We start from the raw sequence: 12803 nt of genomic DNA, 5'->3' as shown, positions 1-12803 counted from the left end.
CTATCGTGCCTCGGGCGCCATGAGGGCCATCGCTTGGAATTGCTGAGGTATGGGCCGAGGCCTTGGCAATGAAAGAATGCTCTACCTAGCTAACTTGATGCGATCCACGAAGGCGCATGTAACCTTTGTTTCGGAAATCAAATCATCCAAAGTTCGTTCTGTTGATCTTGTTAATAGGTTTGATGTTATCGATGGTTTTGTTGTTCCTTCTAGAGGTGCTTCAGGAGGTCTTTGGCTTATGTGGACTGATGATCTTAAAGTCTCCGTTCATAGTTCTGCTTTCCATTATATTTTAGCTAAAGTAGTTCATCTAGCTTCGGGGGTCAACTTTTGTTTAATTTGTATATACGGCGACCCATATCATAGGCAGACTACTTGCATTTGGGATCAAGTTTCTTCTTTTGTGTATGATAATCTGGGCATGCCGATATTGTGTATGGGAGACCTGAATGACATCCTGTATGATTTGATGGTTGTAATGGCAATGTGAATTACTATTGTATGCATGCTTTTCGTTCTCTTGTGAAAAATTGTGGTTTGTTTGATATAGGTTATAGTGGGCCTGCTTATACTTTGCGTGGTAGACAGAACACTTCCAATCCTATTTATAAACGCCTTGACCGTTGTTTGGTTAATTTCGAATGGTGCATGCATTATCCTAATACCAAAGTTCTTAATATGCCTATCATTTTGAGTGATCATGCTCCCATTTTACTGTCTACTGAAGGTAATTTTGTCAAACCTAAGCAGACCTTCAAATTTGAAAATTGGTGGCTGTTAGATAAGGATTTTTCTGCTTTTGCTAAATCAGCTTGGACTAATTGCCCAGCTCAATCTTTTGCAGCCAAAACTTCCTCTTTAGCAGGGTCACTTAAAAAGTGGTGTAAAAGGAAGAAGCCCCTCCAACAGGACCTTCATGACCTTGAATTGAGTATTAACCAAATACAACAACTTCCCTTGCAGCAGCAAGATCATGCTTTAGAAAGTACTCTCACTATCAGGTATGAGCAAACTCTCTATAAGCTTAATCAGTTTTACAAACAAAGAAGCAAGAAAGGTTGGGCTAAGGATGGAGACCGCAATACTAATTTTTTTCATCAAGCTGTGATCAAGCGTAGAAAGAGGAATACTATTTGTTCTGTTAAGGATGAAAAGGACATGATGCAATTTAAGCCCACTGCTATCACTAACACTTTTGTTAGCTATTTCCGATATATATTTTATTCTCCCAACAATAATTCTAAGAGACCTTACCCTCATTCTCATTGGCCTAATGATTCCCTAGATCCTACTTATGCTCTTCCAGAAAAACAGGAGGTATTGCAGATTCTCAAGGAGATGAAATTAAATGCTTCTCCAGGGCCGGAGTTCAATGTGGAGTTTTATTTGGCAGCTTGGGACTGGATAGGTGATGAAGTTACGCAACTTGTCATTAATTTTTATAATACTGGTATTTTGCCTCCTCATATTAATGACACAAATATTGCACTTATTCCAAAAAAAACTTGAGCCTCATGTTCCCATGGATTACCGGCCTATTAGTCTTTGTAATGTTGTGTATAAGATCATTGCGAAGTCTCTTGCTAATAGGATTAAATTGCATTTGCCTGATTATATTGATCCTGCTCAGCAAGCTTTTATTGAGGGTAGACGCATTAGTGATAATATCATCATTGCCCAAGAAATCACGCACTCTTTCTTTCTTAAATCTTGGAATCATAATGCCTTTATGCTTAAAATTGATTTGGCCAAAGCTTTCGATCGTTTGGAATGGAATTTTATAGTGGCTGCTCTTACACGTAAAGGGTTGCATGGTCATTTCATTAACTTGGTGCATGCTTGTATTTCTTCTCCCATGTTCTCGGTCTTGATTAATGGTCAGCCCTCGCGTAAATTTAGAAGCTTCAGAGGTATCCGTCAGGGCTTTCCCATGTCACCTTATTTGTTTGTCATCGCTATCAATGAATTGTCTCTTGCTCTTAATGAGGCTCTGGCTGCTCACCATTTGCAGGGAATTTCTCTTGGACCAAACTGCCCTCCTATTCACTCTTTGTTGTTTGTAGATGATTTGTTGGTTTGTGGACAGGCAAGTCTTCAAGAGGCTCATTCTATGGCTCAAATCATTAACCATTTTTGTGCCATCTCAGGACAAACTCCAAACTGGGCCAAATCAGCCATTCTTTTCAGCTCTCACGTTCCTAAAACTATAATTCATGCTATTAAGCAGATTTTCCCGGTTTCTAACTTGGATAGCAGTTTTGTTCATCTTGGTCATCCTCTTGTGCTTCCAGCTAAGAATAGAGCTTCGGCTTACAACTTTGTCATTGAAAAATTTCTGAATAAGCTACCTACTTATAAAGCTAACATGCTTTCCCATGCTGCCAGATTAGAATTGATTCGTTTGGTTTTCTCGGCTATACCTGTTTATTATATGGCTAACATCTTGTTTACCAAGAAGTTCATAGCTAAACTTATTGCAATCATTAGGAATTTCTGGTGGACAGGTGTTCGAGAAAGTGATTCCAAAAAGAGCCTTTGCCTCCGAGCTTGGAAGGATATTTGTAACTCTATGGAAGAGGGAGGATTAGGCATAAGGAACTTGAAGGCTATCAATGAAGGTCTCCTTCTCACAGCTGCTTGGAGATTAGCTAAGTCTCCTTCTTCTCACTTGCATCTTGTTCTTAAGGCTAAATACTTTCATAATGCCTCCATATGGACAGCCTCTGCTAATTCTGCTAAGTCGGCCTTTTGGGCTTCTATTCTTAAAATTCTACCGAAACTCAAAGCCCATTCTTTTTATCAATTATCTCAAGGCAATATCTCAATTTGGAGCACTCCTTGGTGCTCTCTTTGGAGATCAGTTCATGATTGTCTTATTCATCAACGACATGGTTTTCAATATCCATCTTTAGTTAAAGATCTTTGGCTTCCGGACCAAAAAACTTGGAATCATGACTTGGTTTGCTCTCTTTTTCAAGAACCTTTGGCCTCTCTTATTGTGCAAATAGATATTATTGATGATGATAGTCCGGATACGCTTTGTTGGGATCTCACTCATAATGGTATTTGTTCTTCAAAATCTGCCTATAAACTTTGTTTGCAAGAAATTCAGGCCATTCCCCGAAATGCACCTTCTGCTGTTCCTTTGGATCTCTCAAATCTTCTTAAACTCATTTGGAAACAAAAGGATATGCTCCCAAAAATTAAAACTTTTGCGTGGAGACTGCTTAGGAGGGCTCTTCCTACAGGGTTGAGGGCTGGTAGATTTTCCATTCATATTTCAAAAAGTTGTTGCCGATGTGGTCAACAAGAGGATGAGGTCCATCTGTTTTTCATGTGCTATTTTTCTCGTGTAGCTTGGTTTTCCTCTCCTTGGTTTGTTCGTTCGGATGCTTTAGTCCAGGGGCATTCCACCTTGCATTCTGTTATTGATGTTCTTCGCATGAGGCATCCATATGGTTCTCTTTCTAACATTTTTACGCTTCTTTGGTGTCTCTGGAAATCAAGGAATGATTTTCTATTTCATAGGGCGAAATCTCTTCCTCATCAAGTTCACATTGCTGCTCTTGCATTAACCTCTAATGTGTATGACAATGCCCTTCTCTTGAATCAGGCTCCAACTCCAACTCAGTTGTCTTCTAATCAAATTCCTTTGCCTGGCAGAACCCTTAGGTCTGATTTGTTGGCTGATGGGGCTAAAATCTATTCGGATGCAGCTTTTAGGACTAAGAAAATTCCAGGTTTGTTGCAAGGACAGGTTGGCACAGGTGTGGGAATCTTTATTTCCTTACCCTCTAACGGAGGAGAGATCAATGTGCAAGTGCAAGCTTCAGCTCCTCCAACTTCTACTCCTCTGCAAGCGGAGGCTCTTGCACTAAATTTTGCTGCTTATCTTGCATCTCAACTCAACATTGCTCAGCCTACTTTTCTGACGGACTGCTTGGTTTTAGCAGGGGCTGCTGCTCTAGGTAATGTCTCCACTTCTGAAACTCCATGGAGTATCAGGAAATCTTTGGCTAGTTTTTTTAAGACTACTTATCAACTTCAGCCAAAGGTGTTTCACATTTCTAGGGAGATCAATGGTATTGCTCATAATCTTGCTCAACAAGTTTTCCGTGCTATTGGCGACACTCGTCTTTCTTGTTTTGCTACAAGACACGATTATGGTCTTTGCCCAATACTGCCTCTTCTTGAAAATTTTCAGATTCAGGGCTTTAGAATTCATACAGTTCACTGTTATTAATTTTCTCCCTGTAGGTTTTGGTGTGGCTAGTTTTTATCTCAGTTATAGATGGTAGCCTGGGCTTGTTCTTTGTTTCTTCTTGAGCTCTGTCTTCTCTCTGTACTTTCTGTTGTGCTTGGTTTTTATTCGTTTGCAGATCTCTGGAGTTTGATGCTATATCGCGAAGCTGGAGTACATCAGTTTCTTATTTTGTAGGGTTTTCATCTTGGTTTCAGATGTATTTTGCTGTTTCTACAGAACCTTGACATGCTTGCTTCAAGAAAGATGGCAGTGAAGCAAAAGACAACAGCAATTCATAGTTTCAGATTCAGAGTGTTCCTGTGCTAGTTCTGACCATGTTGATCATGGTGTAGTGGTCATTCCCACTTTGCCTCATATAGGGTCTTTCTTCAGCTCTCTTTTCTAGATACTGCTGCTACTCCTCTCTACATCTTCAGCAGATCTATGTAATTCTCTCTGTACTTTCTCTACGAGCTGAATGAATTTGGCACTTCGGTGCCTTTGCTTGTTCAAAAAAAAAGCACGGTCTCCGTTGCAATGTTCTATCGCAAGCGAGTGGCCGCACGTTGCTTTGGTGCACATGGATCCTACGGCTGGGATGCACCTGATCGGAAGACTCTGGAGGCGGCTTATAACCTTGTAACAAATCAACCGGCTGATTTTGTAGGGAACTTGCTCGGTTTTGTCAGAGAAGCTGACATGATTGAACCGTCTGTTTTATACAGAGCTAACGTATACATGTATGTTTTTCCTGTGTGTACCGTCCCGTCTAGATCCATCACGGTGTGGCCTTGACCGGCCAGCAGCGCGTGGATGGACCTGTGAGGGGTAGATGTAGGCTCTCTGCCAGCATGCCGGCGGCAGCGTACATCTTCTTGGCAAGGCTCTGCATAGATCTAGTCAGCTTTAAGATTGGGGCAACGCGATTTCCGGTGATTGTGGTCATGGCGGACGGTGGCGGCGTTTTTGACGTCGTTCCCTTCTCTCGATGCATCGTCGTTTCAGCTTGCGTCACCACGCTTGGGATGGCCAGCGGAAACCCTAGATCTTGGTCTACCGGATTGGACAATGACACGCCTTCGGTGTCGTTCTCCCTTCTGGGGGCATCTTTTTGGAGCAGGAAGTAGCTGGAGGGAACAACAGGAGGAGTGGTATTACATCTACTGATATGAAGACGGTTGGTCTTGGCGGCGTGGAGCACAGGAGTCTCGGTGTTGTACGCGGTTTTTTTTTTGAAAATGGACGCGCGTAGGCTAGTGGCATCGTCTGGTGTCGTGGTGACGTCGACAGCAGATGGGCCTAGCAAGGTCTATGCATTGGTTTCTCCTGAAGATGTGATAGCGAAAGAGGGCGGTGGCGGATCTTACAGCGTGTGCATCCAATGCGCGTCGTGGGTCGTCTAGACCAGTTGGTGCTCTCAGCTTGCCAAGCGGACGGCTTCTTGACGCCAATTAGATGATGTCCGATGATGTGGCCAGGATACATCTTTGTACTTATAGGTGTAGCGATTTTATTCGCATCGTAGGTGGCTTTAAATTGACCTTTGTATTTATTTCCTCAGATGAATCATGGACATGACCCAACTATAAGGGAGGGAACTTCATCAGGACCACGTTTGGTTTCGTCAGAGAAGCTCTTGTCAACATGATCGGACCACCCGTTTTACAGAGCTAGCGTATACATCGACGTGTGTTTCTCCTGTGCGTACTGGAGCTTCTTCTTTTTTTACTATGAGAAAAAGGAGTGTACAAAAACCGAAGAGCAAAGCAGCAGAGAAAGAAAGCAGCATGATTTATCGCAAAAAAAAACACGAGCATGATTGCCGTTGACCATCTCTCTTTTTCTTCTTATTTTAGACAGGAATGTGGATTTTTCTCTAGTATTTAAAAAAAAGAGTTCGGCCTGGTCGGCAGTGGGTTGGGCCTGTATCATCAAATCAAGTCCAGTGAGTCCAGTATGCACATGGCTCGTCGTCTTGTCAAATTCCCCAAATCACGCGCAACAGAACGCCGGCGAGCCGGCTGGAATGAATCTTCCTCCCCCTTCCTCCAAGCGCTAGGACGGCCGGAATTCTTTCACCTCCGGTCTACCGCCATCCTCTCGCCCTCCCGCCACCGTGGGGCTCGATCGAGCAGAGGAGGTCGGCGTGCGGCCGACCTCCGGAGATGACGAGGGAGACAGAGGTCACCGGCGACGCGTGGGCACCGTGCGGCGGGCCGGGAGGACACCACTCGGGTAAGACAACGTACTGCCACTGTCATATGTTTCAGGCTTTTAGCATGGTGTTGACATCAAATTTTGGCACGGTTAAGAACTTAATTAATATGACCTCAAATGGAGAAGTGATCTACATAAAAAAGTTTCGTACTATCGATATGAACATCTTTGAAGTTTGGGCCATCGCCATCCGATCTCATCTCAAAGGCCGAAGTTGTGTTTGAAATACTGAGATTTTTTATTCAGAACACTATTCGACTCATTACGCCCCCAAGACTGCCTCGTATGGAAAAATGATCTACATGGATTAGCTTCGTCTCGTCGAAACGATTGATTTTAATATAAAATTCGTTCCAATCCGAGTTTGTATGCAAAAATTAGAGCCATCAAAATGCAGCTCTGTCAAGAGGCAGAAAATGACGCGCCCCACAAGACGCCATGTCTGATGGGTAGCGCGAGTATAGCCTGTTTTGCGCGAGGTAGCGCGAATAATAGTCTGTTTTACACGAGCGATTTGACCTCAAGATGACCTCTGATCAAAAAACGTTCAACATGAAAGTTGTTCGTATCGTCGAATCGGTCAAGATTGCTTTTGGACTCGTTTCCATCCGAGGTCGTTTATCACCACAAAAAAGACCCGCAAGGTGCAGCCAGTTTAAACCGAACAGTTTTGGAAAGTTTGGATAAAACCAATCCGAATTTGACTAGGGTTTTGGACGTGAATCCAAGCCTTTTCCTTGCACGGGAAGTCCAACCGCCTCTTATATACCTAAGGGGTGACGGCCGATTGAAAAACACACAATCGCAAAACCCATCTACTTTTTACCTTAGTTTTACGTCCCTTCCTGGTTCTTTTTCTCTCGTTCTTCATGTTGAAGGGCAGCAATCCTCGAGGCTCTAGGGGTGGGCGAACCGACCTAGGGAAGCCCATAGCCGTCGCGCGTCTAGACCGGGTCCTTCCCGGGCGCGTGGGGTTTCGGGTCCTGAAAAGCACCTGCCGGATTGCTTGCGTACCGCGCTTCCGGACGGGTCTCCTTCGACGTGAGCTGCGGTGCATCACCCTCGGCGTTGGAGGTACACGGTGACGTGTACATGGTTAGCCGCCTAATAACACCGATTAGATCGAGTAGCAACAGTAACAACAGATTAGTTTGCTGACAGACAAACTAGCATCAAGTTTACGGTTAAAAAACAAACTAGCATCAAGTTGTATAAGCAAACAAGTATAGTTTGTATAGTTTTTTCAGAAAAGGAGGATGACCCCCGGCCTCTGCATCTGGGAGATGCATACAACCACTTTAATGATTATTTTCGAGGACCTTACAAAGTATTACAACAATGTGCCTGAATCCACCATCTTGGCAACATATGCCGCTACTCCTATCCAATATGATGAAGAGGTGCTAGCTGGACCACTACCCAAACCACTCACCTAAGCCTAACATCAATAGCCGGTAGCCGAAACTCATTCGGAAGCCCCAGCCGAGCCACATACCGGGTCTGGGGCACAATCCGGTCAGACGCACTCGTGTGTCGTCGCCGCCATCTTCCACAGGTCTTCAGATCATATTGAGGCTTCTACCTTGTCTGGCCACTCTGCCATCGACGTCACCATGACGCCAGACAACAACCTCCTCCCGCGCGAGTCCAACACCGCGCATCGGGCGCCGAGTCTCCACTGCACCACGCCGCCGAGATCTGCCGTCATCAATGTGCAGGATGAAGCACCGCTCCACCAAAAAAGCCGCCCACTGGTCCCTTGAACCCGTGTACGCCTCCAAGAATGACGCCCCCAAGGAGGAAACGACACCAACGCGCCGCCGTCATCTGATCTACTGATATAGGGTTTCCCCCGAAGGTAGCAGATAGAGGTCTGGAGCTTCTCCACGGCGAGGCCTTCAAGAAGGTAATGACACAAAAAAGTGCCGCCAACGCCGGTCTTGGCATCAAGCCGAGAACTAGGTTTTCACCCGGATCCGCTGAAGGAACCTCCATCCAACATCGTGTAGAGTACAAGTACAGTACCTATCACGCACTCTAGGACGGAATGAATACAAGCCACGAACATGCAAGTTCTACAATCATCTGTAGAGTGGTTGTTACAACGAACAGCGCACTTGGGCAGTTGCCGAAGCAGGTATGTTTGGGTCCTAGGCAAGGCCAGCCCCTAGCCTTGCTAGGCAAGGATAGCTATTTGGTAAGTTAAATAAAAACTAGCTTTTGAGGGCAACATAGCTAGCAACTGCCATGAAAATCTTGCCGATGGAAGCGAGCCAATTTGCCTCTCCCGCACGGGCAAGAACACAAATCATGGGTGGTTAACGCTTTAATTGCTACTCATCCAAACATCCAGGCTTGCTTTTGACGACTCTTGCCAGAGCCGGCTAGAAAATACTAGCCCAGCTAAGCTAGGTGAGCTAGCAAACCAAATGTTCCCAAAAAATTTGCAAACTAAGCACAAGATTATGCAGAGCAGAAAACTAGCAGCCTCAGAGTTCCATGCATGCTGCACATCTTGCAATACTTTGGTCCTCCTTCAACTCTGAATTCAACTGTTGGATAATCAGCAACTACATTCACAGGAGGGCCAAAGGCCAATACATATACATGTGTATGGTAAAGTGCAAGAGACCCCTTATACAATGGGGATAAACCGAAAAGGGCTATACACATCTAACGCCCCCCTCAAACTCATGGTGGATCGACAACACTGAGTTTGGAGAGAAGAAAACTATGCTGCGCTCGAGTTCGTGCCTTCGTGAAGAAGTCCGCCAACTGTAACTCAGAGGGCACATAGTGAAGAGCGAGAGTCTGATCCTGCACAGCAGCACACACAAAGTGGGCATCCACACCGATGTGCTTGGTGAGCTCATGCTTCACTGGGTCACGCGCAATACTGATAGCACCAGTACTGTCTGACAATAAGGGAGTCAAGGTAGTAGCAGACACACCAAAATCCTCAAGTAGCCACCGTAACCAGATCACCTCAGCCGTCAGCATAGCCATGGCTTGCAACTCAGCCTCTGTACTCGAGCAAGAAACTACAGTCTGTTTCTTTGTCTTCCAGGCAATAAGAGAGCCACCAAGAAAGACACAATAAGCAGACAAACGAGCGTCGATCAGAGGGATCACTAGCCCAGGTAGCATCAGAGTAGGCCTGGAGCTCAAGAGAGCTAGAGCGGGGAAAGAAAAGATGCTGAGAGATCGTGCCACGAAGATATCGTAGAACACGGAGGAGATGACTATAGTGGACAGAGGTGGGGGCTAAAACGAACTGACTCAGAATGTGTACAGGATAGGAGATGTCAGGACGCGTAACAGCAAGATAGACAAGACTGTCAACAAGGTGACGATAGCGAGTGGGATTAGGAAGAGGGTCACCATCAGAGGCACGAAGCTGAACGTTGAGCTCCATGGGAGTCACAACTGTGCGCTCATCACTGCAGTGCAAGTAAGAAGATCCTGAATATATTTTTCTTGGGAGATGTAGAAGCCATCAGAGGTGGAGGAGATCTCAATCCCAAGAAAATATCGAAGTGGACCAAGATCAGTCATGAGAAACTGATCGCGAAGGCGAGCCTTAACAAAGGCAATGTAATTAGAGTCATCACCAGTGATGATCATGTCATCAACATAGAGAAGGAGAAGAGTCCGACCACGAGGAGACGTGTGAACAAACAACGCGGGATCATGATCACTGGGCAAGAAACTAGCGGCAGTCACCACAGAGGCAAATTACTCAAACCAGGCGCGAGGGGCCTGTTTGAGACCATAGAGGGAGCGGCGAAGTCTACAGACCATACCATCAGGAGCATAGTACCCGGTGGTGGCTGCATATAAACCTCCTCACGCAACTCGCCATTGAGAAAAGTGTTCTGAACATCAAGTTGAGAGATAGACCACTGACGAACAAAAGCCACAGCAAGAAGAGTGCGGACAGTGGTCATATGGGCCACAGGAGCGAATGTCTCATCATAATCGCCCCCCTGCTCCTGCTGAAAACCACGGGCCACAAGACGAGCTTTGTAGCGCTCAAGAGAACAATCGGAGCGAGTCTTAATCTTGTAGACCCACTTGCAGGTGATGGGACGGACACCGGAAGGAAGGGGAACCAGATCCCATGTGCCAGAGCACTCAAGAGCAGCAAGCTCTTCGGCCATCGCAAGCTGCCATTCAGGCTGAGTCATGGCAGTTCGATAGGAAGTGGGCTCAGCAATAACAGAGAGACCGTACCGATCAGGGGAGTAGCGATCAGGCGGGGGGCGAGGCCGAGCACGGAGGTTGTGAACCGGGGGAGGCGTGAGAGGAGGTGCACCAGAGGTGGACGGCTCGTCAGAGGAGACATCCTCAGTACGAGATCGACGAGTATAGTGGAGAGGAAACGGTGAGAGAGGGCGGCGGACTGGAGATGATGGTGGAGAGGTGGAGGAGGAGGATGGAGAAGACGGGGTCGATGGTGAATGAGAAGGAATAAGAGGTGTCGGAGGAAGAGGTGACACATGAGGCACATAGCAGGGTGTATCGGGAAGGAGAAGGAAAGAAAGGTCGTCCACAGAGAAACTCGAGGAAGAAGAAAGTGGGTAGTAAGAATGAGACTCGTCAAAAGTCACATCACGCGAGATGCGCAAGCGACGACCCACAGGATCCCAACATCGATAGCCCTTGTGCTCATCACTGTAGCCAAGGAAAACACACTCAACCGACTGAGCAGTCAGTTTGGTGCATTCACGGGGGTCAAGAAGAACATAGCACACGCATCCAAACATACGAAGAGCTGAGTAGTCAGGAGAGCGACCAGTGAGACACTCCATAGTAATACCACCCTGCAGAGCAGTCGATGGCTGAATGTTGATGAGATAGGTGGATGCGGAAACAGCCTCGGCCCAAAAATGGGGTGGAAGGGAAGCATCAATCATCAGCGCATGAGCCGTCTCAAGCAAATGACGATGCTTTCGTTCGGCAACACCATTCTGAGCATGAGCACCAGGACAAGAGAACTGGGCAAGAGTACCCTGTTCCGCAAGAAAACCACGCAACAGCTGAGAGATATAATCTCCAGCGAAGTCAGCCCGAAAAGTACGAATGGGCGTGGCAAACTGGGTGTGAACCATGGCAACAAAACGTTTGTATATAGGGAGAACCTCGCTACGAGATTTCATGAAGTAGAGCCAAGTGTAGCAAGAGAAATCATCAATAAACAAAACATAGTAGTGATGATCACCTTTCGAATCAAAGGGAGCAGGACCCCAGACATCAGAATGAACTAAGTCAAAAGGACGCTGAGATACAGACTCACTAGTAGGATAAGGTAACTGAGTCTGTTTGCCAAGTCTGCAACCATTACAATGTAAGGAGACATCTCCAGATACAGACCCTAAGAGGCCCTGATGAACTAAAGAAGACAAGCGAGAGCCCACAGATGTGACCAAGGCGATGATGCGACTGCTGGAAGGACGCAAACGAAGAGGCAGCAAGAGCATGAGAGCTGGCAGAAGTGGTGGCAGCAGAAGGAACACAAAGCCAGTCAACCTCCCAAAGGCCCTCTGACTCACGGCGCCGGGGCGAGCACCAACCAAAGCCTTGGTGCGACGATCCTGAATGGAGCAAGAGTCGGTATCAAGAATGACATGACAACCAGAATCAGTAAGTTGGGTAGCGGAAAAAAGATTCATGGTAAGGCGAGGAACATGTGAAACACTCGGAACAGAAAAAGATGGAGTGAAAAGAATACCACGACTAGCAATAGGAAGAGGTGTGCCATCGGCGGTAAGAACATTAACAGGCGAATCAAGAGGTCGGAGAGAAGACAGCGTGGAAGAATCAGAAGACATATGAAAGGAAGCTCCAGAATCCAGAACCCACGAAGATGTACCTGACTGTGAAGATGCCGGCGATGGTGAAGAAGGGGATGCAGTCACAGCTGCAGCAGAACCAGTCGATGAGGAGCCGGAGGAAGCAAGTAGACGCTTGAGGCGTACAATGTCCTGGTTAGTGAATGACGGAGTCGAGGAAGACACGGGAGTCCCGCTGGAAGAGGAGCGCCTCTGGTCTCGCTTCTTCTGGCGACAATCAGACTCTGGGTGACCTGACCGGGAGCAGTAACCACAGAAAGTGTCACGGCGCGACGTGCCCTTCTCAGCATAAGGAGGACGGCTCACCCCCCCTGGAGGAGTAGGCGGGAGCGGCGGAGCGGTGAGGCAAGCAGACGACACAGGAGCTCGGGTGGCCAATACTGACGGAACCAGAAGCAACCCAGCAGAGCGAAAGCGGGTCTCCTCAGCACGAAGCTCGGCAAGGACCTCCGAAATAGGAACACGACCACAAGCAAGCAGGTGCGCCCGTC

General features: G+C 46.7%; 1 protein-coding gene and 1 pseudogene across 1 annotated transcript; both read left to right on the top strand.

The window, feature by feature from the left end:
* The first annotated feature begins 3190 nt into the window (after window positions 1-3190).
* LOC147993069 (uncharacterized) lies at window positions 3191-4517 on the top strand. Its single transcript, XM_087542213.1, has 2 exons — window positions 3191-4082; window positions 4459-4517. The coding sequence occupies exons 1-2, from the start codon at window positions 3191-3193 to the stop codon at window positions 4515-4517; spliced, it is 951 nt and encodes a 316-aa protein (XP_087398339.1).
* Window positions 4518-6408: 1891 nt separating this feature from the next.
* LOC147993068 (uncharacterized) lies at window positions 6409-10848 on the top strand (annotated as a pseudogene).
* Window positions 10849-12803: the final 1955 nt, after the last annotated feature.

This window comes from Triticum urartu, chromosome 1A (genome assembly GCF_056163025.1).
Source record: "Triticum urartu cultivar PI428250 chromosome 1A, HENAU_Tu73, whole genome shotgun sequence".
NCBI lineage: Eukaryota > Viridiplantae > Streptophyta > Magnoliopsida > Poales > Poaceae > Triticum > Triticum urartu.
This window is presented reverse-complemented; position numbering and strand designations above follow the sequence as displayed.